The sequence below is a fragment of the Prunus dulcis genome, chromosome 7 (assembly GCF_902201215.1).
Source record: "Prunus dulcis chromosome 7, ALMONDv2, whole genome shotgun sequence".
Lineage (NCBI taxonomy): Eukaryota > Viridiplantae > Streptophyta > Magnoliopsida > Rosales > Rosaceae > Prunus > Prunus dulcis.
The window spans coordinates 18,239,010-18,263,846 of record NC_047656.1 but is presented as its reverse complement, the minus strand read 5'-3'; the positions used below and the strand labels follow the sequence as shown (position 1 = coordinate 18,263,846).

Below are 24,837 nucleotides of genomic sequence, written 5' to 3'. Positions count from 1 at the left end.
GGATTTTTTTTTTTTTTTTTTTCAAACGGTAAGGGAGATTGCATTCATAAATTACGCCACGAGAGCAATACAAATACAATATTCACAAGGTTCACTACAACTATTCCCAACGAAGAAATCTAATAATAACATCAAACTTGTAATGCACACTACAAACTCAAAGATAGTTCAGCATAAACACATGTCTGAAAAAGCCGAGTATATAACAACCACAGCGCAAACTCTCCTACATAAACACTACAACTCCGGAGTCATGGGTACGAAGGTTAGTACTTCTCTACAAACCCCAAAATAGCAACAACAATAATAATTATTATTTTTACTTACAAATTTAATAATTGTTATGGGTTGTATTTAGTAGGTCTATTATGTTCGGGTGTATGTTCATTATAAATTTCTATTTTTTTGGCATTACTGATTAAGTCCATTACAAGATTTACATGAGCCTTTTTTTTTAAGAATTCAACTTTTTCTCTCCCATTGGATGAAGGAATTAAAATTTGTATAGAATTCTTAAATGATGGAATTTAGATTTCCATCTTTTAACTTTCTGGCAATTAATAATTTTAGTGTTTGAATTTATAGTCAAATTTTATAAATGACATAAATTACAGTGAAAAACGAATTTATGCTCAATAGAAATTGCAAATTAACGCCTCTTTTGACAGAAATTAAACTTGGGAATCTTGATCTCCAATTTCCACGATTTTTTTCGCGTGTCATTTAATAAGTCCTATGCTTAAGTTGCCAAACAATGGAAATATCGATTTTTCCTCTTCAATTTCTGACTTTTAGCTAAATCTCGAGTTATTTTTCTCCATCCAAATAAAGAGTTTGTTTCAAACCAACTAATGGTTTGTTTATATGGGAAACGAGACATTAAGATATAATCCGGCCCCATGATTTGATAACGGAAAGAGTCATTTTTCCATTTACTTGTCACACTACGAATATGAACCACAATCGTCAATACAATTAATACAAGCATTTGTTTGGCAAAAGAACCAATACCCGTATATACATACATAATGCTCTTATATACATAGCTCTTATATACATATACAAAATGTTATATGACATGAGCATATAATGTGGAAGGTATTTGATATATATATATATATATATATATATATATATACACACACATATTTGTTGAGATCTCGTTTCTAATTTGTTATTGGTGTAAGATTTCATCAACTAACTTGGGCTGTGGATATGAGAAAGAAAAGCAAAAGATAATTTTAAAATGTTGCTCGAGGTCATGAAGATCCATGTGCAAGATAGCATGAGAGATTTTGCAATTAATAGATAGAATCCCTCCTCCTACTACTGCATCAAACATACAGAGAACGTGAATACTAGCTACTGATGAGATGACGACTACAAAGCCGACTTCAGCCTTGCCATGGACAGACAAGTATCAAACAAAAGTTCCACACAAGATATGGAATTTCAATTTTATATCAATAAAACTTATAAATAAATAATCAGATTGCCCTTTAAAATAAATAATAATGAGATATATCGAAGTCGTGGGCAATTCATTTTCCATGTTTTCATGATGACCTTCTGTTTGCCGCCTATATATATATATGTTTATTATTTTATTATTAAAGAGTGTAATTAAGGGTTGCTAGCAGCCATCATAAACTAATTAGCTAGCTTGCTAAAGCAACTACATAGTAATGAATTAGGTAGTTAAATTAATATAATTAAGAAATTAATATTATGATATATGTCAAGCTCTTTGCCAAGAAAGTGTACTCACATTTCCTAGGTGGAGTCCAACTCAGAGACAGCCATGGCCATGGAAGCACCCCAGAAATTGGACAAGTCAATTGATCTGCCTAAGTAGGAAAATACTTACATCCTTTCTTGGAAGTACGACTATTAATAGCTAATGTGTCAACATCCTCAGAATAAGGGGCCAAAGTTGATGTCACTTTATGCTGTTCAGAAGGACTACAAATGACAGATTGTATTTGCCTTTTGTCTTAAAAAAAAATGTTGTAATGTGTAGCTAGCTAGCTAGCCAAAAATGACCTAGAGATGGGAAAATGCTTCAATTTTGAAAGTGGTCGGCCTTCAGGAGGATTGGGTAGGTACCATGTTTGTATTTTAGACATGATCGATCGATCATACATATAGGAAATCTATTTCAATTGACAAACATTGCGCCGAATCTCATCACTAGTTAAAAGCTCATTATGTTATATAAAATGCTTCTGTTTATGCAATATGTGGTATGAATAGGTCCACATTTGGTTCTTTCAGATTCTTTCAGATTTCAAAAAAAATAAAAATAAATAAAGATGTGAATCACATATATATGATCAAATGAAGAGGCTGGTCTCCTGCAAATGTACAAGGGAAAAATGGAGCTGGTGTTTGCAACCCAATCAAAGACCAAATATCTTCATGGAAGATATAGAACCAATGACAATGTGCCACTTGGACACGGAAATTCTTTATTATAATTGATCTTGCTAGCTAAGATCATGCACAAGAGAGAGAGAGAGAGAGAGAGAGAGAGAGAGAGAGAGAGAGAGAGAGCTTGCTAGCTAAGATCATGCACGAGAGAGAGAGAGAGAGAGAGAGGAGTGTAGAATATTGGGCAGGTCAGATTTTAATACTAGTCTGCCTCTATTAAGAGAGAAACTTTGTTGCAAGTTGCAACAGGGATAGTACTATTTTTCAATTCATGATCATAACACTATAATATGCTTGATAAGTTTTTCATATGGTATATTTTTATCGACCTTATTGACTAGGGATAACGAAACAATCAGGGACGGATCCATTCCCAGGCTAACCTGGGCTATAGCTCAAGTGTCTTAATTTGTTTTAGCCTATAGTAATACTCCTAGCCCGCTCAAGGAAACCCCACACACCCTCTTGTGCAGAAAACATCCCTTAGTTAATGCACGCAGAAAAAAAAAAAGAAAAAAAAAGAAGAAGAAAGAGCCAACATCCCTGCCACACGCCAATCAACCATGCCCTTCAATGCTTAATTAAGCAAACCAAATTAATCTTCTTTTTTATTATCTTAATTTGTTGATATTCAAATTTAGGGACTTTTTAGAGTTTATGAAGTATCAATTAGGGATTTACAATTTTTTATTTAAAAAAATTTATGTAATTTTTTTTTTAATAGCTTGGCTAAAACATTTGATTGTACATGTTTTTTTTCAAGTAGGTCAGCCCCTTATAGTCCCATAAAATTCCAATATAAATTTTAATTATAATCATTCATGTTTTACGCCATAAAGCCTTAATCCTAAAAATTTCTTCATTTTTGGAAAGAAAAAAATAGCTTCTACATTTGTAATTGTTTTATTAGTATGAGTTTATTTCTTTTGTTGGTTAGTGTTAGTTTTTGTTTTGGTTAATTAATATGGGTTTTATGTTTTTAAAAAAATTGGAAATATGTACACGTCAATCCTATTGATTATGTTTTTCTCTTCAAGGCTTGTACGTAAGGTAAATCTAGCCCATTCTAATTTGAAATCCTGAGTCCGTCCCTGTAAACAATGCTACTCCTGTCTCCTCTATTAGGAGATGAATTGCTGAACTGGTATAAAGTTTTGTACTTTTAATTAATTTCGTTATATATATCCAATCCAAGCCTAAGTACGTTGTAGCTAGTTTATAAAATAATTGAGGATTTCAAATTGCGTGGTTTTGTACCAACACGTTTTGTGAACCCCATATGAGGCTTTGAGAGACATAATCCCAACTTGGCCAAAACCGTGTTTACTGATGTCTGCAGAAAAGCATATGTTTTAATTATTGTCTTTATTATACAACTTTCCTTATGGCTCTGCAGAAAACGCGATCAGCCTTACATTTAGTACACACAAATTAATATACAGCCTTACATTTGCTCTGGTTTTTTTAAAACCCCCACTTGCATTTGTGATTATATTAAAGCGAATTAAGCTTTTTTTCTGATGCATATATGTGACAAGAATCACCTTTTTGTGGATAATTTTTTGTCTTAACCATGTGCCGCCTTCTTATTCTTCTCAACCAAATTAATGCTTGTATTTGTGTGTGAACATTTCATTATTATTGATGACTATAACTATAATAATTGTAAAGTGGGAGTTTTTGTATATATATATATATATATAGAAATTCTCTTATGTAGACATTCGTACGTTATTATCGTAAAGACACCATGTATTTTATATTATCCTTTCTTGCCTTCTTGCCTGTTTACAATGACATCCATACGATAATAATGTGCTAATATTCAGATTGTGATCCAAGAAACATCCATGCACACAGGCTTTTGGTGATAAAATTAGATCAAGATTATTGTAATAAGACACATTATTGACACAAAACAGGCACGTTTGTTTCTGGTTTTGAATTCTTAATATGTGTCACCTAACCTAGCTCTTTTATAAATCCTTGTATAAATTTTGCTTTCCATATCTGATCTTGATCTTTCTTTCTCTCTTCCAATGTACATAACTGTCTACTCCACCTCCCTTGCCAACCAGGCAACTACGCTGGCTCATACATGGCTTTTTTTTTTTTTTTTTTGGTCGAAGGCTCATACATGGCTTAGTTTGCATGCATGGGAACTCATGAAAATGCTATATATATTTCTAATAATAAGGCCTCGTAAATTGAATTCAAACACATGTGCTTGCACATTTTTTAAAAACCCTATCATATATTCAAGTCTAAATACAAGAAGTTAGAGGAAATTGCTCTGAAACTGAAGACCTTTTCTCTTGAAAGAATTGGTTTACTAAAGCTGCCAAGTAATCTGGTTTTGTTACCATGCATATATATATATATATATATATATATATTAAAATGTCATTATAGCTAGCCTATAGTTGCAGAAGGCCTGACAAATTGAGGGTTTGGACTAATAAAATATATGTTAAATGATAGTTTGGAGTCGACTTTGTTAATGACTTTTACCACAGATCATAAGAAAGTTTCAATTGGCAAATGTCTCAAGATCAACGACAGTATATAAAAGCGACTGAATGTTTACTTATAATATGTTCTACACTGATTATGATTTTTTAAGATTTTTTTTTTTTTTTTAAATTTCAAAGTCAAGTGGCGCGCTTAAATGCCAAACTTAAATATAATATTAAGCAGAGAATTCGAATCCCCTCTTTTATACCCCTATTGAGCTCAGATCAACATGAAATATATGATCTTAAATATTTCTCTCGAATGCGTGTTTACATTATTTTTTTGATTAATAAATGTAATCAGTGTTTACTGATTAATATATTCAGGGCCTGCTGTGTATATCAAATGGTATCTGTCGTGGTGGACTAACATTTGATGCAAAGCTTTGTATATTATGCAAACCATATCTTAATTAATCATGCCAGGTTATATATGAGAATGACATTGCAACGTCAAAATCAGCTTACATATTGTCAAAAGTTGGAAGTTCAAGGCAATATTAATTCAAAATAATAATATTAATTGCAAGACAAGTAAGAAAAATGCATAATATTAATCTGAACTCCATCAATTATACAAAATGAATTTGTGAGAAACTTGCTTTTTCAAGCAAGAAAACAAGAGAGATGGTTGTTACAATTCAATCACATCTACAATACTATATATGTAAGAAGACAATCCTCTTAAGAATCAAAAATAGGGAGGATCACTAAAAAAAAGGAAGATAAAAAGAGAGGAAAACAGATTTCTAGCTAGCTCTCTCTTTTTTCTCCATGAAATTATGTATTCTTGTCAATGCAACTTCAAGTGTTTGCTCACTCATGTTAGCAAAGCACACCCTAAACCAACCTGGTTCAGAGCATTGACAGGACGAACCTGGAGAAATGTTTAGCTTCACTTCATGCATTATAGAATTCCAAAGAGTCAGCTCACCTTCTCTTGTTGGTTCATCCAAAAATGGACTTAAATTCATCCAGCAAAACAACCCAGCATTTCCTTTCAAACACTCAATCCCGGCTTTCTTTAATCCTTCAATGATCAGATCGTATCGCTTCCTCAGTCTCTCTCTGTTTGTCTTTATGTAGTTTTCAGTGAATTCCTTGTCAGACAACATGGAAGCTAAGAGATGTTGTGTTTGAGAAGATATTAAGGTGAAGCTTGACATCCTTCTTGCTGTTGTTACAACCTTGTCGTTGTATGAGTACACGGTGCCAACTCTAAAGCCCGGAAGGCCAAGGTCTTTGGAAAGGCTATAAACTATGTGAACTCTTTCTGAGTTCTTGTGCTGCTGGGATTCAAGAATCTCTGCAACGCTTATGAATTCGGAGGATGAGAAGGCGGATCCTGAGTAGATTTCATCGGAGACAAGATGGATGTTTTTTCGGGTGACAAAATCAAGAATCTGTTCAAGGACTTGTCTTTGGATTGTTGCACCTAATGGGTTTGAAGGATTTGTGATTAGTATCCCTCTCACTCTCATGTTCTTGGCTTCTGCTTCTTTGTATGCAGCTTCTAAAGCTTGAGGAGTAACCTGAAAGTTGTTTGAGCTATCAGTGTGGATTGGCACAATGTTCACCCCAGTCCTCCACCTTAAATCTCTATCAAATCTGAAGAAGGAAATTTAAGTTGACATTAGTTATGAGAATTCGAATACAAATTCACAGAAAGTATGCATGAAAAAAACAATATATAACTTCCAAAGATTATGTTCTCTTGTCAAATAACACTTGACATGATGTTATGTTGTCAGATTATCATTTGGATAGTGTCTCACTGTCGACAAGTGAACATTTCCGTAACTTCTAAAATCGTTAAGTTCCATGTTGGAGGATAGTTCTTACCCTGGATAGTATGGGGTTGGAACAAGCAAAGCATCACCAGGATCAGCTATAATGAAAGTTAAGAGCTCATTGGCGGCAGTTGCACCTGCTGTTAAGACTACCCTATCAGGGTCAAATTTGGCTCTTCCTCCTCTAATTTGTTCCATGAAACTTGCCATTGCCTTTCTGAAAGACAAAAGTCCATGGTAATCTTGAAACAAAGCATTCTCTCTAAAGCCTGACACTCCTTTTGATCCCAAGTTTGAAGATTCTGAATGCTCTTCCAAGTACTTTTCCAACAGATCAAATGAAACCTGTTAAACAAATTAAAAAACTAACATTAGGTGAAAATTCTAAAAAAAAGAAAAAATTTTCAGAATTTCTTCTTCTTGGTTTTCTAAAGCAATTGATCATTGTGATCATGAGCACTTACTTGATTCTCTGCAAGTCCCATCTGTATAACTCCAGACGGATTGCTTGATTCATTATATGGGTTTTCATCATATGCTTTCCAGCCTGCAAAGTATGGAGAGTCTTCTCCATGAGTATCAGAAACAGCTATTTTTGATAGCCCAACAGAAGGCTGCTCAATCTCTATAGCCATAACTGGCTTTCTTATAAACAAGCTGTTATGACTAAGAGAGAGAGAGGAGTTTGATAGAGAACTGTTTGAATGAAACCTTTAAAATGCCCTTTTATATATAGGAACTGTTTGAGAGCTATGCCATTAAAAATTAATAATAAAAAAAGGTCCCCTCAACTTGCCTGGTCTATTGGTTAAAAAGAACAAAAAGAAAAAGAATCAATGATTGATTCTGTGACATAAGCAAGATACATAAAAGCTGGCCTTTTACTTATGCAGTTTTTATCTCATGAACAAGTACCAACAACTGTGAATAAATTATCCTGTGTTGTCAAAGCTTTCTTTTATCTTAATCTCCATAAGATCTGATTAAGATATGGAGGTATATTTGGTTATTGGGTTCCCTCTCTCTGCAAACCCCCATGTTCTTCCCAACCTATGACAAATCAAATCCTTGCTGAGCGAACTCTAAATCCCACGCTGAAAACCAAATGATGCATGAAATTAAAATGCTTATACAAACAAATTATTGTTTCGAAGAGATCTAGGAGTGGTTAAGTTCGATTACGTGACAAAGATACCAATTTTCCCAAGATTTAGATTCTGATTTGTGGACAAATTAGCTACTAGGACATATAATTGAAGCCCCATGCCTGCTGCTGACATATCACACATGCATATGCATTAATTCCCAGCAACAGAATTTATAACTTGGGGGTTTTGAAGTTTGTATCAATAATCATCTCATGGTTCTAATTAAATTCTCAAAACATATGTACTATTGTTAATTGTAGCAGAATGCAGTGTTTTCTTTTATTATATTATGTTAGATCATGCATTGCCCATGATATCCAATCAGTGACAATTCTTAGGCATGTGTGCAACATTTTTCATTTTCTTCTTTTCTTTTTTACAAGTGGAGGAAGATACATTTTCTCTGTGTTTGTGCATGTGTGTGTGTGTAAATGCAGACAAAACTTGTTCGAGTGGCAAAATGAAAAGGGGAATATGTTTTGGGGTTCAAGATATGGTGAAATTCCATGTGCAAAAACTCAAACAGCTAGCTGCATCAGAGATTTGCAATCAATACATAGAATCCCTCGTAATCCATATATATACAACAGAGAACGTGAATGGAGTTATGAAGATGACGCCTGCTAAGGCCATTTCAGCCTGCAAGGCACAGACAAGTATCACCGCAAAAAGTAACCATCAGATATGGAGCTTCCTTCAATTTTAATCAGATTAATGCAGTCATGGGCAATTACACTTGTTTCAGTGGAAGGTGCTTTTTATCTCATTAAAAACAACCCAATAATGCAAGGGACTTGTAGCTTAAGTGGATAAGAGCATTTACCCTTGCACCCGAGGTCCTAAGTTCGATTCTCCTCTCCTCAAACCCAATAATTATAAAAAGGGATGGTGGGTTGTGTTTTACCACTTATTGAAGCAGAGACATGCCAAAAAGTAAACTTATTGAAGCAAAAAGCTAAAGCATTTCATCTGTAGTTAAGTATGTGCAGTCAAGTTCAAAATCAATGGATTAGGTATTAATTAGTAATTAAGAAGCTGCATTGTCGGTAAAGCTCATTGCTGAGAAAGTGTTTGATCACATTCCTATGTGGATTGCAGCTGGGAAACATCATCAAACATGTCATGGAATGGAATGGAAGCACACCAGAAATTAGGACTGACAAAGACAGACCAATTGGCTTTACATGGAAACAAACTGCATGCACAGTCTGTACTGTCCAAGATGGCCTTTTTCCCAGCATCAGTAGCTGCCTCTAATTAATCAATTAATTAATTAAGCAAGCCAAAAAGCTGTAGGGAGATCATATAATTACTTGAGATTAATGAGATTTTCTTAATGGTCTAGCAGCTGCTGTGTCAACATCTTCTGAATAAAGGGCCAAAGTTTGTCCTTTCATGTTGCTCTCAAGGTCTACAACTGAGTCACAGATGAAAGCTAGCAATCACATTACATTATACTAAATCCATCTTTATATATGTAATTTGTGGTAACTGGGCAAGCAGAGGTCTAAATTTGATTCCCTGAGATGATTTCATATGTCAAAATAATAATAAATAATTGAGAATATGAAAGGGTTTCAAAAGTTGTAAAAAGCAAAAAAGAAAGGGAGTTGGCATGTTTAATTGTAACCCAATTATCAGGCCACAAATCTTGGTGAAGATATAATAGCAATGACAGTGAGCCACTTGGGATTCTTTATTATAATCATGCCATGATCATGTCAAAGAAGATAACTAAAGATTATTGGGTAGGTGAAGGCTACATCTAATTAATAGTTTATTCCTCACTCTGCCTCTACTACAATCAATTGCTTAAATTGGTTTATGACTATATGGATTGTATTAAGAGGTAAATTATCATAATCAATACTCATTTCTCTTTTTAATGTTGAAAGAAGTACTGTGTTCGATCCTCGTCTTTTATTAACTAAAATAAATAATTTCACTGTACTCAATGATTCCTTTCCCTGTTTTCATATTTGTACGAACACGTCTTGTGAACCTCATATGGTATGGAGCCATGAGGTTGGAGGCATTGAGAGAGATGATCTCAACTTGTGCATGCCAATGTTGGAGGCATTGAGAGAGATGATCTCAACTTGTGCATGCCAATGTTTACTAATGTGATGTCTGCACATAAACATGCCCAAGGACCAAGCCCATGGTGGTCTTCACCTTAGAAATTTCCTACTTGTTCTGCTTCTGCATATATAAAATGGAGGTCAGCCTTGTATTTAGTACGTACACAAATATTAATATGTATATATGCTTCCATAATGCCATTTTCTTAATGTCGTTTGCTTTAGTTGTAAAGCATGAAATGCGATCCACCATCGTCCACATAGACTTTGACTTACCAATAATGCATTAATTTTCAAACCTCTACATTGATTATAGTTTTTTTCCCCCTCAACTTGCAAATTGTTTTTGTTAATTTCTGTGTTTATGGTTGAACAAATATTCAAAGTAATGTCTCTACATATGTGCCAACAATCACCTTTTTGTGGAGAATTTCCTACGTCCCAACCATGTGCTTTCCTCTCATCCCATCCTTTCTCAAAATATAATAACTAAATACAAATCCATGGCTAATAATTGTATAGTTGAAGTCTCTTGTATATATTCCCTAAATTGTGATCCAACAACCTCCATGCAAACACAGGCTTAGAGATAAGATTGCTTTATCAAGATTATTAATTATAAGATGCACACCAACCATGATTTCTTTCTTGTTCTAAAGTCTATTTTGTAAAAAACGCTCCCGATTCGCAAGGAGCATGTAGTTTAAGTGGTTAAGAGTATTTACCCATGCTATCAAGTTCTAAGTTTGATTTCCTCCTTCCCCAATATTGCTTGTATAAAAAAAAAGACCTCCCAATTGAATTATTATGATCAAGAAATTCTTATATTTTATATTAAAACAAAAAAGTAGAATATATGTATTGATAGCCGATCAACATATCATATGTTGGATTAATAGACAATATATATTTAGATGTATCCATGTACTCTAGCTCCTTGCCAACCAGGCAACTAAGCAGGATCAGCTAGCTGATTGACAATCATCTCACATTTATACATGGCTTCACATTGAAACTCATGAAAATTGTTCATATTCTAGTAAAGGCCTCGAAAATTGAATTCAAACACATGCCCACATGCGCATATATACTTACAATTTCTTCACTGGCTATGGTCCTTAAATATTTTTTTTTTCTCAATTTGTAATCAATAGATCATCGTGACGTTATGAACAAAAAAATAATTGCAATGAGTCATATGTTAAAAGTTACAATGATGTTCAGAACCAAAAAAAAAAGAAAAAAAAGAATCGGGTCTAGTCTAGTGAAAAATGGTCTTGATTTGCAGACAAGTGACCTTAGATTCGAACCTTCATATTTTGTAGTTTAGACTATCGCTTGTATTTAAAACAATAATAATAACAAAAGAAAATTCGATAATTATTTATTCATAGGACTGGCCCAAAATATTCATAAGATGAAATGGGCTTGGTATGGGCCTAATTTAAGGCCCAAAAGTGTGGGCTTCGATCCAATCATATAAGTAAGTCCGTACGTCGGTTCCTTGGTTCCCGGAAAAAGAAGCCATTTCCATGGCTTCGCTGTCGTCTCTCACTCCTCCTACAGTCCCGGTGGAGCTCTACGTCACCAACCGCGAAAAGCTGCTCAGTTCTCTTCGCCATCACCTCTCTCAGTCTTCTCGTCCCATCCATGGCATCGTCTTTCTCCAAGTAATCCACTTTCTTTTCGGTGATTTTGATTCAATGTATTTTCATAAAAAAAGAAAAAAAAATTGAGCTTTGGTTTTTCGCAACTGGTTTTGGACTTGTTGTTTTTAGGGAGGCGAGGAGCAAAATCGCTATGACACTGATCACACCGAGCTCTTCAGGTGCATAGTTGAAATAATTATGTTGTTGATCATATTATTGTTGATATTCAATTTAGCTTTCGGTTTATGTATGTTTAGGTCTTGTTCGATTGTGTGAAGCACCAGTATTAAAAATGACCATTGGAATTTCCAATTTAAATTTCGCTTTTACTTTTGTAAAAAAATAAAAAATTGCCACTTAATTAGACTCGGTTAAGAAGTATCATAGTTCATAGTATGATTTGTATATTATGCTATGAAAGGTGTTTGGAAACTATTGGTTGTTGTCACTGCAATAATTGGTTTGCATCAATGGATGATTTATTTATTTAGTTTCTGATTGCTGTCGAATTTCCGTTTACAGGCAAGAGAGTTTCTTCGCTTACTTGTTTGGAGTAAGAGAGCCTGGCTTCTATGGAGCTATCGTAAGTACATATATTTAGGACACTTGGGTTGTTCTTGAATGCAAATGTGTTTTTTATTCGTTGTTTCTTTTCGGTTTTAGCTCTAATGGGTTACATGTAACGTATTGTTCTTCTTGTGGGCTGATCTTTTTGTATGCTTTTTCCTTAAGGACATTGCAACTGGGAAATCTGTTCTCTTTGCTCCTAGGTTATCCGCTGAGTATGCTGTTTGGTTGGGAGAGATCAAGCCTTTATCCTACTTCAAGGTGATTGGCGGCTTAATACATTTCTCTGTAAACATAAGATGCAGTCGTTATTCATTAGCTCACATTTATGTTATTCATTTGCAGGAAAGATATATGGTTAGCTCGGTATACTACACTGATGAGATCACAACTGTTCTGCATGATGAATACCAGGGATCTGGTAAACCTTTATTGTTTCTCTTGCATGGGGTCAACACTGATAGTGATCTATTCTCAAAACCAGCAGAGTTTCAGGTTAATAAATCTCATGCTCCCTCTTTATCTCATATCAGTTATAGATACCTTCAGAATAGGATTTGCTGCATCAGTTCTTGTTCAGGTGGTTAAAGCTGGAGTTGGGGAATGATAGGTGTTAGTTGACTAGATGAATAAATTATAAAAACAATTGCATTCTCTGTTTTAGACACATTTTTCTTTAAGTAGAATGTTATACTGAATATAAATTCTTAATCTTTTTATAGGGGATTGATAAGTTTGACACAGATTTGACTACCTTGCATCCGGTTTTGACTGAATGCCGTGTCACAAAATCAGATCTGGAGCTTTCCCTTATCCAGTTTGCCAATGATATCAGCTCTGAAGCTCATGTCGAGGTAAGTTTCTATGAAAATGTTCCATTGCCCATATGTGTTACCCATACTTTTAACACAAATTCTGCATGTCATCCTCACTTATGTACGTCTAATGACAAGAAGCAGCTCAGAAATGGATCAGTTATTTCACTGTTGGATGAGCTTTCTGCACTTCGAAATCTTGATTTTGGACTGATCCTTATTAGATCTTTAGAAATGTTTCAGACCTTGAATGTTTTTTTTTCCTTAGTCATGATTGCTATTTTTCTTTCTGACCAGGTCATGAGAAAAGTTAGGGTGGGCATGTACGAGTATCAGCTGGAAAGCATGTTTCTTCACCACACCTACATGTATGGTGGCTGTAGACATTGCTCGTACACTTGTATTTGTGCTACTGGTGAAAATAGGTAAACTTTTCTTAATTAAGCCATGAGTCGATAGAATAATCTGCTCAATTAAGAGATCCTTTTGATTTCATTAGAGGTTTGAATGTATCGATATCGACGTTAATCTCAACTGCAAGCTATTGGCTAAAATTTCTATTGTTTTGAAAATACAGCGGTGTTCTCCATTATGGGCATGCAGCAGCTCCAAACGATAGGGTACAACATACATAGATGCTAAGTACTTTGTTACACAATGAAAATTAGCGAAAATTCATAACATCTTTTGTGCAGACCTTGGAAGATGGAGATTTGGCATTGCTTGATATGGGAGCTGAATACAAGTTTTATGGGTCTGACATCACTTGTTCTTACCCAGTGAGTATGCATAGTTTTGTTTGCAATTAAGTTTAGCTAGGGTTAAGATTTTCTGAACCATGGACTGAATGGTAATAAATAGTAGTACGCAGGAGACTCTTCTTGTGGTACAATGCCTATTTGTTCGATTTTTCCCTGAGCTTTCTCAGAATTCTTTCAACCTTATCTGCAGGTGAATGGAAAGTTTAGCTCTGACCAAGCACTTATATATAATGTAAGTGCATTAGTATTACGGCATTGATCATATCTTCAATTCTTGCTCTCTCTATCAGTGTACAAACACACACTCCTGTACGTATGTGTGCTTGTCACTCCAGGCTGGTATGCAGGCCTGCCACAAGAATCATATTTCTGTGTTTAACATTTTCTAGCATTTTGTAGTAGATATGTACTTTTTGTTTAAAATTGTCTTGTTTTCTGCAGGCTGTCCTTGAAGCTCACAATGCTGTCATATCTACAATGAAACCCGGAGTAAGCTGGGTTGATATGCACAAGTATGACTCAATCCTGACTGTTTCTGTAAACAAAAGATTAAGGCGTTTGTTAATATTATGAGCATTCTGATTCTCTTTGCCTCATTATTTACAGACTAGCAGAAAAGGTTATTCTTGAATCATTGAAGAGAGGGAGCATCCTAGTTGGGTAAAAACCATTGTATCTCAATTGTGTACTCTAGTATACCAATTACTTGCAAGTTGTGTGTAGTTTTGGAATTATAAATTTACTTAAGCTGCTCATTGCTCTTGGCTCTAGCAACGTTGATGATATGATGGTTGAACGATTGGGTGCTGTTTTCATGCCTCATGGTCTTGGGCATTTGCTTGGTATCGACACTCATGATCCTGGTGGCTACCCAAAGGTTATTATCAACAAGTTATATGCTCTCCTTTCTAGATATCTTTCAGAATTCCTTTTTAAATAATTTTTGGCATTTTTCCTTGGTGGAACTTGGAACAACTGCATAATTTGCAGGGTTTGGAGAGGCCAAAAGAACCTGGATTAAGGTCTCTACGTACAGCAAGAGAACTCCAAGAGGGAATGGTTAGTATTGATTTATAGATCAAACCCTTTCGCTAATGTTCTGAATTTTTTTCCTGAACGCTGGTTAAAATAATTCTTTTGCATTTGATAGTTTGTCTTTGGGGATTGTTTTGTAGGTGATAACCGTGGAGCCTGGTTGCTACTTTATTGATGCTTTGTTGGTTCCAGCCATGGGAAGTTCAAATACTACTAAGTTCTTCAATCATGAAGCAGTTAGTAGATTTAAAGGTTTTGGTGGAGTTCGCATTGAAAGCGATGTGGTACATCCCATCTTCTGAACCTTATGATTCCTTTTACTGATTTTTGACCTGTGTTCCTTGTCCCCTTGGTTGCATTCGCATTGTGGTTTTGGACATATGAAATAATAACATGCCACTGAAACTGTACATTTTGCTCAACTCTCTTCGTCTGTGTTGTGTCTGGTTCACGTATATCTCGGTTTTCTTTGTATGGTCGATGTGTGCTTATACATTATTCTGGTTGTTGTAGCTTGTCATGGATACCGGTTGTAAGAACATGACAAAGGTTCCTCGGGAAATATCAGAGATCGAAGCAGTAATGGCGGGAGCCCCGTGGTCACTTGATAAAGCTTCTACCGGAAAGGGCTGACAGTTTAAAGCCTCTACCGGAAAGGGCTGATAGAACAATCGTATCCATAATGGATTATGCTATTTATCATGGCATAAAGAATAAGATAGAATCTCTCAACAACAAAAAAAGAAAAAAGAAAAAGATAGAATAGCATAGCATCCGCTGTGAAATATTGTTGTAAACTTTTACCTATATATGCGGTCGGATTTATTTGTTCTCTTAGCTATCATCTCCACATTTTTTTCATTATATCTAAAGTTTATTTTCTTCATCAAACAATAGAAGAATTCCAAAGCTAAAAAATTCTAGTGATTTTTCCTCAATAATGAAAAGAAAGGGCAATGCTGTGTTATTATTAATCACATCTTTTTCAAGGTCAAACAAAGAAATTGTATGGTAATGTCCTGTTAAAGAGAGCGAGACGATTAAAAAAAGAAGAAGTCAGTTTCAAGCAAACTAGAAACGCCGTCGTTTGGTTTCCGCATCATGGACCTTGGGCTCTCTCTCTCCCGCGTCGGCAAGCAAAACGACGACCCTTCCACTTGAAGTGGAAAACGACCTCCAACGGCCCCACTCTAATTTTAAACAAAAGCTTTAAACTTTAAAAAACACGGTCTCTCAAAAACTACGAGCCATTAAGTACCCAAAAACCCCTCGCAAAACCCTAAATCGCTGTCAATGGGTCGCCGAAAGAACAACAACAACAGCAATCAGAGCTCAGCTGGCTTCAGCCACTTGCCCCAAGGCTCCAAGATTCGCTTCGCAGACAAGGAAGACGAAGACGAAGCTCTCAAAGACGCCTCCGGGAGCTCCAACCACGACGAGTCCATGTGCGACCCCGAGCTTGACAAGGCCGTTGATGACTCCATGGGCGAGCCTGACGTCTCTTTCATCGCCGCCGATGATAAGACCAGCGCCGACTATTACTTCGACTCCTACTCTCACTTCGGTAGCTTCCTTTCTCCTTCGTTTACTGGTTGTTGCTTGCGCTTTTGTTTTGGGTTTCTCTTTGGATGCTGTGAAAACTGAGACAAAAGGGATTTGAAAAAAGGTAAAGTTTTTGTTTGGATGATTGATTTTTGGGTGTGGGTTTGGAAAGTTTCGAACTTGGTTGCATTTTTGTTTTCTAAGTTAAGACTGTTGTACTAGTTTTAGTTGATTGGGAGCTTTGGTTTGAGTGCAATGGCAGAAAGTAATAGAGCGATATCACAAAATTTTTATGCTTTAATTGATTGCATATTGTGATTGTTGCATTTTTTCTAAAAAAAATCGTTCTTGTTTTGTTTCGATGAGCACCTGCTACAAAAGGCTTGATTTGTGTTTTGTGTGATTGCAGGTATCCATGAAGTAAGTGTGCGGCACTTGGATGCAACCCAGTTCTGCATTTCGTTCTTGTAACCTCTTGCTAATACCCATTGGATGCTCCTGACTATTGTCATCTTTCAGGAAATGTTGAAGGATGTAGTGAGGACTAAGACATATCAAAATGTTATTTATCAGAACCAGTTTCTGTTTAAGGACAAGATTGTTCTTGATGTGGGAGCTGGGACTGGAATTTTGTCCCTATTTTGTGCAAAAGCTGGTGCACAGCATGTGTATGCGGTATGTTTTTCTTAAAGAAAGTTTGTTAACAAATCAATTTCTAGTAATGCATAGTATTTTTCTTATTTTGTAATGTAGCTTGGTTATGTCTCCTTAATATTACTGATATGACAAATGCTTTATCCACAGGTTGAGTGCTCAGACATGGCCGACATGGCAAAAGAGATTGTTGAAGCAAACGGATTTTCTAATGGTAATATTTTCAGAGTTCATACCTGCATGTAGTTCTGTCTGTTGACAATGCTTTGACAAAATAAGTATTCTGTGTACTCATTGGTTATTTGATAAATGCAGTAATAACAGTTCTGAAGGGAAAGATTGAAGAACTTGAGCTTCCAGTCCCTAAAGTGGATATAATTATCTCAGAATGGATGGGATATTTTTTGTTGTTTGAGAATATGTTAAATACAGTCCTCTATGCTCGTGATAAATGGCTTGTAAGTAGTATTTACATCCTATATTTATTGTCTGTGATATCTATGCCAAGAATAAATACACCTGCAGACTAATTATTCGGTTGGGTGGGGCTTCAGTTCCTGTGGCCCTTGTAGAGGGATACAATCCATTGTAATTGTGATGTTTTGAGCTCCTTTGGGTTAATGTTACTTGTTGATCTTTGCATATAAAAGCCAGGGCATAATCTCTATTACATTCAAGTCAAAGATCTATCATGCTTAGGCTTATTTATACAAAGATTTTTTCTTTCTTTCTTGTTTGCAGGTAGACGATGGAGTTTTACTACCAGACAAAGCTTCTCTCTATTTGACAGCTATCGAGGATGCAGAGTACAAAGAAGACAAGATAGAATGTAAGCCTTTTAAACTCTTGTGTGTACACGTTGATCATTGCTGACTTGGTCCCTTAGGTGGACTACAAATGTTCTTTAGTGCCATGCAAATGTACATGTAATCTTTCAGCTCATCTTTATGAATTTTTGCTTCTTACCTCTTGCAATTTTCATGCTATTCCAGTTTGGAACAACGTATATGGCTTTGACATGAGCTGCATCAAGAAGCAAGCCATGATGGAGCCCCTTGTGGACACAGTTGACCAAAATCAAATTGTTACAAATAGCCAGCTACTCAAGGTGGGAAATATCTATGCAGTGATTACCCTGCTGCACTAAGTGAAATAAGTCTGGCCTCTTTTATGCTATCAATTCTGTCCACTAACATTCTCTAATTTTCTTCATTCAGACAATGGATATATCTAAGATGACTCCCGGAGATGCTTCCTTCACAGCACCTTTCAAGCTTGTTGCTGAACGTGATGATTTCATTCATGCTCTTGTAGCCTACTTTGATGTGTCATTTACAAAGTGCCATAAATTGATGGGCTTCTCCACAGGTCAGTATCTGTGTGCTTTACTTCTTATTTTCATTCATTTGTTGTCTGGATCAAAGTTTGTTTTGGAAATATGGGCATTTGAAGCAACAAATAAATGGAAAAAGAAGAATATGGGCATTCGTTCTCGAGTGAAGCCCCAAACCCAAGTTTCAATCAAACACTGGAATTGAGGTAATCAGAACTTTTTGACAACTTGAAATATAATGCAGGGCCAAGATCACGGTCTACTCATTGGAAGCAAACAGTCCTGTACTTGGAAGATGTGCTAACAGTATGTCAAGGAGAATCCATTGTCGGAAGCATGACTGTGGCGCAAAACAAAAAGAATCCCCGTGATATTGATATCATGCTCAAGTATTCATTAAATGGCCGACGATGCACGGTCTCGAGGGTTCAATATTACAAAATGCGCTAAGTTACGTTATGCTATTTTTCCATCGAGAAAGCAATCCATAATTGCAATAACTCAGTGTTGTGGATTGTTGTTGCTCAGCCTGTTTGAATGTTGCCTCCCTTTAGGTTATCTGTGCTAGGAGGCAGCATTGTAGCATCTGTACTTTTAATTATTCATTTCTTAAAATTGTAATGTCCAAATTTTGATGCTAAAAGGTTTGGAATTTATTTATTTTAGTTGATGACTTGCAATTCTATAAATCTCATCTGTTCTTTCCTTGGGGTAAAAAGTTTTCATTCAAGTGATTTTTCATTGGAATAATTGCCGGCATACGCACATGCTTTAAAATTTGTTATTCTTTCTTCGTAAGTGTAATGCTATTATGAACGAGGATATGAGCAAGAAAGAAGTATTTGGTAGCTGCCATCCGAAGTTGATACAATTGCAATAAGGTACTGGAAACAACTGTCGAGTATTCCGGAAGGGCATAAAAAGCAAAAACTGCAGCAAATCTACTTTTTAACTTCTCCTCAACTTCCTACTTAAATGTCAAAACAATATTGATACAATTAACAAAAACGTGATTACTCTCATACAAGTTACTATAATTCAGTGATTTTATGTTCTAAAGCTCTGCCTTGTTGGCCTTTGTACTCTTCTTTGAAGCTGGCTTTTTCAGTCCCCTCCACGTTTTCCGTAACCAGTTAGAGACTTGGTTTGCATGTTTCTTTAGTGTCTCCTTGGTCTTCAAAATTCCGTTGGTGATCCTCTGTTTCAAGTCACTCTTTGAGCTTTCTTTTTCTCTCAAAACTTTTCCCTGTTTAAGAAAATCTTTTAAATGCTGAAAGAAACAATATGGTTTTCTAATGGAGAATTTGTAGACTTAAGATTTTGTATTACCAATTTTGAGGGAATCTGCGTGTCCTCATCGTCATCATCTTCATCGTCGGCATCTTCACCACCAAAATTTTGATTCATCAATTCATCTCTTGAATACATTTTCATGCCTGGGGCTCCTGGCATACCCTGAAGAATGGTAAAGCAGAATATAGGTCAAAATTCAGCACACTAGTATGATATGAAAAATTTCAGGAATGCAAGGACAATTACCTCCATAGATTTCATTATCTTTTCCATTTCAGCTTCTTTAGCTGACTTGGCCACAAAAATTTCTCCAGGAGTCCTATTCTGGAACACACAAGATATTATCATGAGTATCAAAAGTAAGCGTCTTGCTCATGCAGCAAGTTGTGCAAAGCCAAGCATCTAGATTTATAGTGTCCTATGTAACATAATGACTTGACCTCCTCAAAAATCAAGGTGATTATAATCAGTGGTAGAGACTAGAGATTAACATGTATACAAGGCAGCAGTCGTGAATCTCCACGTCAACCTTATTTGGGTCTCAAATCTGTATATCTAGTGGAAAGTCTTTGAAGCACGTTACCTACCTGATTTTATAGGTTGTGGAATAAAGACACCATTGTTGGTTACACATGAGCCCCATGTGTGTAAAAACAAGTTTCAGACTAATTTTCTACTGGCCAAACTTAGTTAGGAAATGAAGGATAATGTAATGATCAGCATCTTAAAATCTCTACTTGACATACCTCAAAGACGTACGGTTCATGTTGAAAATAAAATTACTTGGCGGAAAAGCACAAGAGTTGCAAAGATTGACCCATATCTCAATTAACTAACATAGGATGATCCCTTACAGACGTATTGTGCAAAGAATGAATTGAATTGAATATCAAGTCAAGAAAGCAGTTACCTTAGGAACTCGGGGAGGCTTGGTACTGCATGCTTTAGTAAGGTCTTTGCATAGATAATTAACCAATGAATCAATGTCAGGCTTGGATTTATATAGATATTCAGCAACATCAGTATCAGAATACCCCAAAACCTGCAATATTTCAGATTAACGCTTAATTGAATTGTAATACATGAACATTCAGACTAATGCAAATTGAAGGCCAATATTAAGAGAGAGGATGAATCGCATTTGCAGTTCCTAAAAAAAAAAACATATTGCAGAGTTCATATTAAATTAAGAAATCATTTGACTTTCTCAGAGTCAATTAAAAGGAAAATGAAGTGGAAAACCAGAGAATTTAACTTGATTGGTTGCAAGGATCAATATTTTAGGAAGCAAAGTAACCCAGATACACAAGAAACTAAAAAACGAGATCCAAAACCTCACCTCCTGACAAGCTCGCTCTATTGTCTTGCATTCCGAATTACATTGTCCTTCAGAACCTTGTTCCACCAGCTGAAAAGTAACAAATGATGTAGCAGGTCAGGACAATGAACAACAAAATGTCTACAATATGCCTACAGGAATTTGTATATCCACTATACCATCAAATTATCAGCAAGCCATACTTTCCAAGCAATGAATAACTAAACTCAACTATACGTATGCACAAAACTCAAAAATACCATTTAACTTATCAAACAGGCCTAAAACCAAAAACAAACCCAAGAAATTGTTACCTCCAACTTATCTCCTTGCTCAACTATATCAATCTGCAAAATCCAATCCGCCTCTGCCTTCTTCAAATTACAGACATTCTCCGAAATCTCAATAATCTGATACTCCGAGATCTAGCACCAAAAAACGAGCACCCACTTTCAAATTCAACAGACGCTCTGAAACAAAAGCATATTGAAGGCTCTGGAAGAAAACCCAGATGATAAAAATACCTTCTTGGGGGTGATCTCAGCTTGCTTCTTCTTAACTTGTTGGTGTAGCTGAGCTGCGAGCTTTTCACAGACTTGGCATTTGATGAAAGGAATGTCTTCCTTCCTCGCAACAGTCATTGGTTTCTTAGCACACTCGGAGATTGGCACACATGCTAATACCACCAACACTGAGATTGCTACAAGAATTCGCTTCAGTTTCGCCATAACTCTCTCTCCAGAATTCAAACAAGAACCTGAACACAGACCAAACAGTGACAAACACAAGAAGTTTGATCCTTATAATGATTTTCACCAAAAAAGACGCAATCTTTTGTTTTTTGTTTATTTTAGTTTTGATGGATCAATTTTTCACTTTGTCAGCAAAAACAGGTAGTTGTGAAATCCAATTTGCTCCTATACGTGTTTCCTTGCATCTGATTGGTGGTTACAGCATAGTGTAGTAGTGGGTCCCGCTTACCAACCAATAGAATACGAGATACACGTCTTATTGTCAAACTCTGCCCATGACCCGACCCGACCCATTGACCCATCTTAGCTATGACAAAACGACACGTAGTGCTTACAAACGGCGGTAACCTCTTAAACCCTAAACCGTTGGTTTCTTCAACTGACCTGCTCATACAATTAGGGTTTTTCTTTAGCACAGCTCCTTATCACATTCCTCACTGAAACAAATTGGTCGCATTTTAGGGTTCAACCATGGCTCTCGCTTTAATCGACTCCAAAAGTTCCTCAATCCCAGCAAACCTAAGCCCTCTGATTGGCGAAAACTACGACCTCAAGTTAACCCAATCAATTCAAAACCTTTTAGTTGAAATTCACAAGGAAAACCCCAAATTCTCCCACTTCATCCAAGTCTTCTACGACCTAATGCAAGCTCAAGTAGACCCACCTCTCGAATCCATCTGGGTCTATGCCGCATTGACGTTTCGTAGCCGTAATCACCCAAAAGAGGACCCTTTGAATCGAATATCAGCCGCAAAAGACTTATTTCAGCTGGTGTCCGCGTGCTCAGCTTCGGTCAGTTCTTTGAAGAGCATCGCATTGCTTGCTCCAGTGGTTTATGAGGTGTACAATGTGGTTGTTGATTTGTTTAAGAGGGACTTGTCATTGAAAGCAGAGAAGAAAGTGATGAAAGCAGTTCAGAATTTGGTAGGAGTGGTTCTTGGTTATGCAAATGTGTGTTCTTGCAAGGATTTGGGTGAGAATGATGGTTCAACTGGTTCAAGTTTGATTACTCCTTTTGCGGATTTAATTCGTGTTTGGATGAACTCAAATGAGGGATCAGAATTTTTCTTACCTTTAGTGAGCAGTGACGTGTTTCGGGGGCATAGTGAGAGAGAAGGTGATGCTGGTTACTTGGCAGGAGTTGTTATTGCAGAGGTGTTTTTGTTGAAACTGTGCCTGAATTTCAAACTTGGGACTTCAACGAAGGAGTTGGAGATGGAGTTAAGGACTTGGGCCATTGCTTCCATTACCGGATTTCAGAACTTTTACCTTTTTGGTTAGTGTTATTTTAACTTTTTCTTGAATTAGGACATGGTGTATGTATATTTGTTATCAAGATTTTTCCTTCTGCATCACACTTTTATTTTAGTAAGGCATGAGTTCTGCATGGGCTAAAATGGCCGAGGATTATTTGCACCAAAAAGGACTGGGATAGACATTAACAATGAATGCTTTTATCATATATAACTTTTCATTGTGCTTTTGCTATGTTTCTTCTGTTTCATCGATTTCAAAAAGTGAAATTATATCACACGTATCTAAAACTGTTCGGTAGTTTCCTAGTTACTGCATGCCTTGTGTTTCACTGAATAAAATTTCATGTCTCATATAGCGATGATGATTTCATCAGATTCTCATATTTATTGTGCTAACATCCTAATCTTTGTGTCAAATAGAGGTGCTTGTGAGGATGCTGCTGGAGAAGACTTTGCCTGTTACCTCCCTTTTGGTTTGTATTCCTCTTTTAAAATCTTGAGTTTGATACTAGATCTGTCCTAGTGTTTGTTTCTATTCAAACAGACTATATTGACAGGAAGTGGAATTATCTTTTTGTTGATATGATCTTACAAGTAAAGTTCACATCCTGTTACTCTTTATATGCAGAGTTCTGAAGATGAAGTTTTGTTGAGGCAAGTGCTGTATGATGCCATCATATTGGTTGAGTATTCTTTCCTCAACCCTGAGAGAGTAATTCACTTACCTGCTGAGCGCATGAAAAGTATTGCCATGAAAAGATTGATTGTTACTCATGAAGCAGTGGAGTATTTCAGGTACGAAAAAATAAATATAATTATATGTCCAGAAAGAAAAAATGAAATAGAAATCAGCATTTCATTATGTTTTTGAAATTCTAGTGAAACCCTTATGGAAAAATTTCACTACTGGTTTGCTTTAGGGAGCATGGGGATCAGAGGAGAGCCATCTCTTATGTAACTGCATTTTCCAGTTCACAATTATCTTCCCAAATAATTAAATGGGTAAAGAATCAGATTCCTGAGGATGACGGTGCAATCAGATCAAAGGGCACTTCACCTAAAGCTCTTATAAGTAAGTGATTCTACTTCCGTTTGTGGTAAATCAACTATAAATATATATTTTTTAATGCTCTCTCTAATATCGATCTCATTCTCCAGAGTGGCTTCTTAACCTTGAAGATCATGGCTTAAGAGTATTTGATGATAGCATGGAAAACTTTCGTACTAAACTGGTTCATGAGATGTCCAAATCAGACTCTGAGCAACCGGCTTCTAAGTTGGATAGCAAGAAAGTGGATGATGATCTTCTCTTTTACATAGATAACAATGGAGACGAGGAACATGCAGATGAGGAGAATGAAAAGGTGAATGAATCCATGAGTGCTGCATTTGTAGCTGCTGCGCATACAATGACCTCATCAGAAAAAAGAGGAAGAAAACGGAAAGAGGGGAAAACCCCTGAGAAGAAAGAGAAGATAAAATTTGTAAAGTATGACCTTCGTTGTAACTCTGACTCAGCTAGTGGGAGGTCCTCATTCATCAATAATGATAGCCTAAATAGTGGGAGTGAAGTTGAGAATCCCCTCTCTGATGAGGATACAGAATGAGAAGAGCAATAATGTAGTTGCTTGTGTGATCCAGAAAAAGTATACTATATTTTTTTTACGACTACCTCGTGCTCATGCAGAAAACTCAGGCAACCAGATACTCGAGGCATCCTTATAAGTTGTGTACTGAAGGTTAATACACTGCCTTACCGGTATCAGTTTTGTTGTTTCTTTAGTAGTTATTAGAAGGGGGAATATCGCATTTTTGTGTAACTTATTTGCTAGATGGAATACAAACTTTGTTGTGTGCAATAGTAAGAAATGTAACGTTTTGGCATCAGTTTAGAGGGTCG

At 36.1% G+C, this 24,837-nt stretch overlaps 5 protein-coding genes across 6 annotated transcripts; 3 read left to right on the top strand and 2 right to left on the bottom strand.

The window, feature by feature from the left end:
• Positions 1-5,507: 5,507 nt before the first annotated feature.
• On the bottom strand, positions 5,508-7,380 carry LOC117633661 (1-aminocyclopropane-1-carboxylate synthase 7-like). The gene is made up of 3 exons (XM_034367333.1): positions 7,198-7,380; positions 6,786-7,078; positions 5,508-6,551 (listed from the first exon to the last, which is right to left on the bottom strand). Exons 1-3 carry the CDS (start codon positions 7,366-7,368, stop codon positions 5,693-5,695), a joined length of 1,323 nt encoding a protein of 440 aa, XP_034223224.1. The 5' UTR covers positions 7,369-7,380; the 3' UTR covers positions 5,508-5,692.
• A 4,086-nt stretch (positions 7,381-11,466) lies between these two features.
• LOC117633660 (xaa-Pro dipeptidase) lies at positions 11,467-15,626 on the top strand. Its single transcript, XM_034367332.1, has 16 exons — positions 11,467-11,632; positions 11,741-11,790; positions 12,134-12,194; positions 12,344-12,439; positions 12,524-12,673; positions 12,901-13,032; positions 13,291-13,418; positions 13,571-13,613; positions 13,689-13,772; positions 13,945-13,986; positions 14,196-14,266; positions 14,361-14,414; positions 14,526-14,631; positions 14,745-14,813; positions 14,930-15,073; positions 15,303-15,626. Exons 1-16 carry the CDS (start codon positions 11,495-11,497, stop codon positions 15,420-15,422), a joined length of 1,488 nt encoding a protein of 495 aa, XP_034223223.1. The 5' UTR covers positions 11,467-11,494; the 3' UTR covers positions 15,423-15,626.
• Positions 15,627-16,014: 388 nt separating this feature from the next.
• On the top strand, positions 16,015-19,023 carry LOC117633659 (probable protein arginine N-methyltransferase 1). Of its 2 annotated transcripts, XM_034367329.1 has the most exons (9): positions 16,015-16,353; positions 16,741-16,751; positions 16,851-17,006; positions 17,136-17,199; positions 17,301-17,443; positions 17,727-17,814; positions 17,978-18,093; positions 18,203-18,353; positions 18,563-19,023. In XM_034367329.1, exons 1-9 carry the CDS (start codon positions 16,083-16,085, stop codon positions 18,766-18,768), a joined length of 1,206 nt encoding a protein of 401 aa, XP_034223220.1. In that variant the 5' UTR covers positions 16,015-16,082; the 3' UTR covers positions 18,769-19,023. The 2 variants fall into 2 exon arrangements, with proteins under 2 accessions (XP_034223220.1, XP_034223222.1); XM_034367331.1 differs by lacking the exon at positions 16,741-16,751 and having other exon boundaries at positions 16,157-16,353; positions 18,563-18,885.
• Positions 19,024-19,173: 150 nt separating this feature from the next.
• LOC117634525 lies at positions 19,174-21,817 on the bottom strand. The gene is made up of 7 exons (XM_034368671.1): positions 21,454-21,817; positions 21,244-21,354; positions 20,951-21,019; positions 20,522-20,653; positions 19,858-19,935; positions 19,648-19,773; positions 19,174-19,564 (listed from the first exon to the last, which is right to left on the bottom strand). Exons 1-7 carry the CDS (start codon positions 21,655-21,657, stop codon positions 19,373-19,375), a joined length of 912 nt encoding a protein of 303 aa, XP_034224562.1. The 5' UTR covers positions 21,658-21,817; the 3' UTR covers positions 19,174-19,372.
• A 220-nt stretch (positions 21,818-22,037) lies between these two features.
• Positions 22,038-24,824, top strand: LOC117633561. Its single transcript, XM_034367208.1, has 5 exons — positions 22,038-22,957; positions 23,358-23,410; positions 23,566-23,732; positions 23,858-24,009; positions 24,096-24,824. The coding sequence occupies exons 1-5, from the start codon at positions 22,153-22,155 to the stop codon at positions 24,542-24,544; spliced, it is 1,626 nt and encodes a 541-aa protein (XP_034223099.1). The 5' UTR covers positions 22,038-22,152; the 3' UTR covers positions 24,545-24,824.
• Positions 24,825-24,837: the final 13 nt, after the last annotated feature.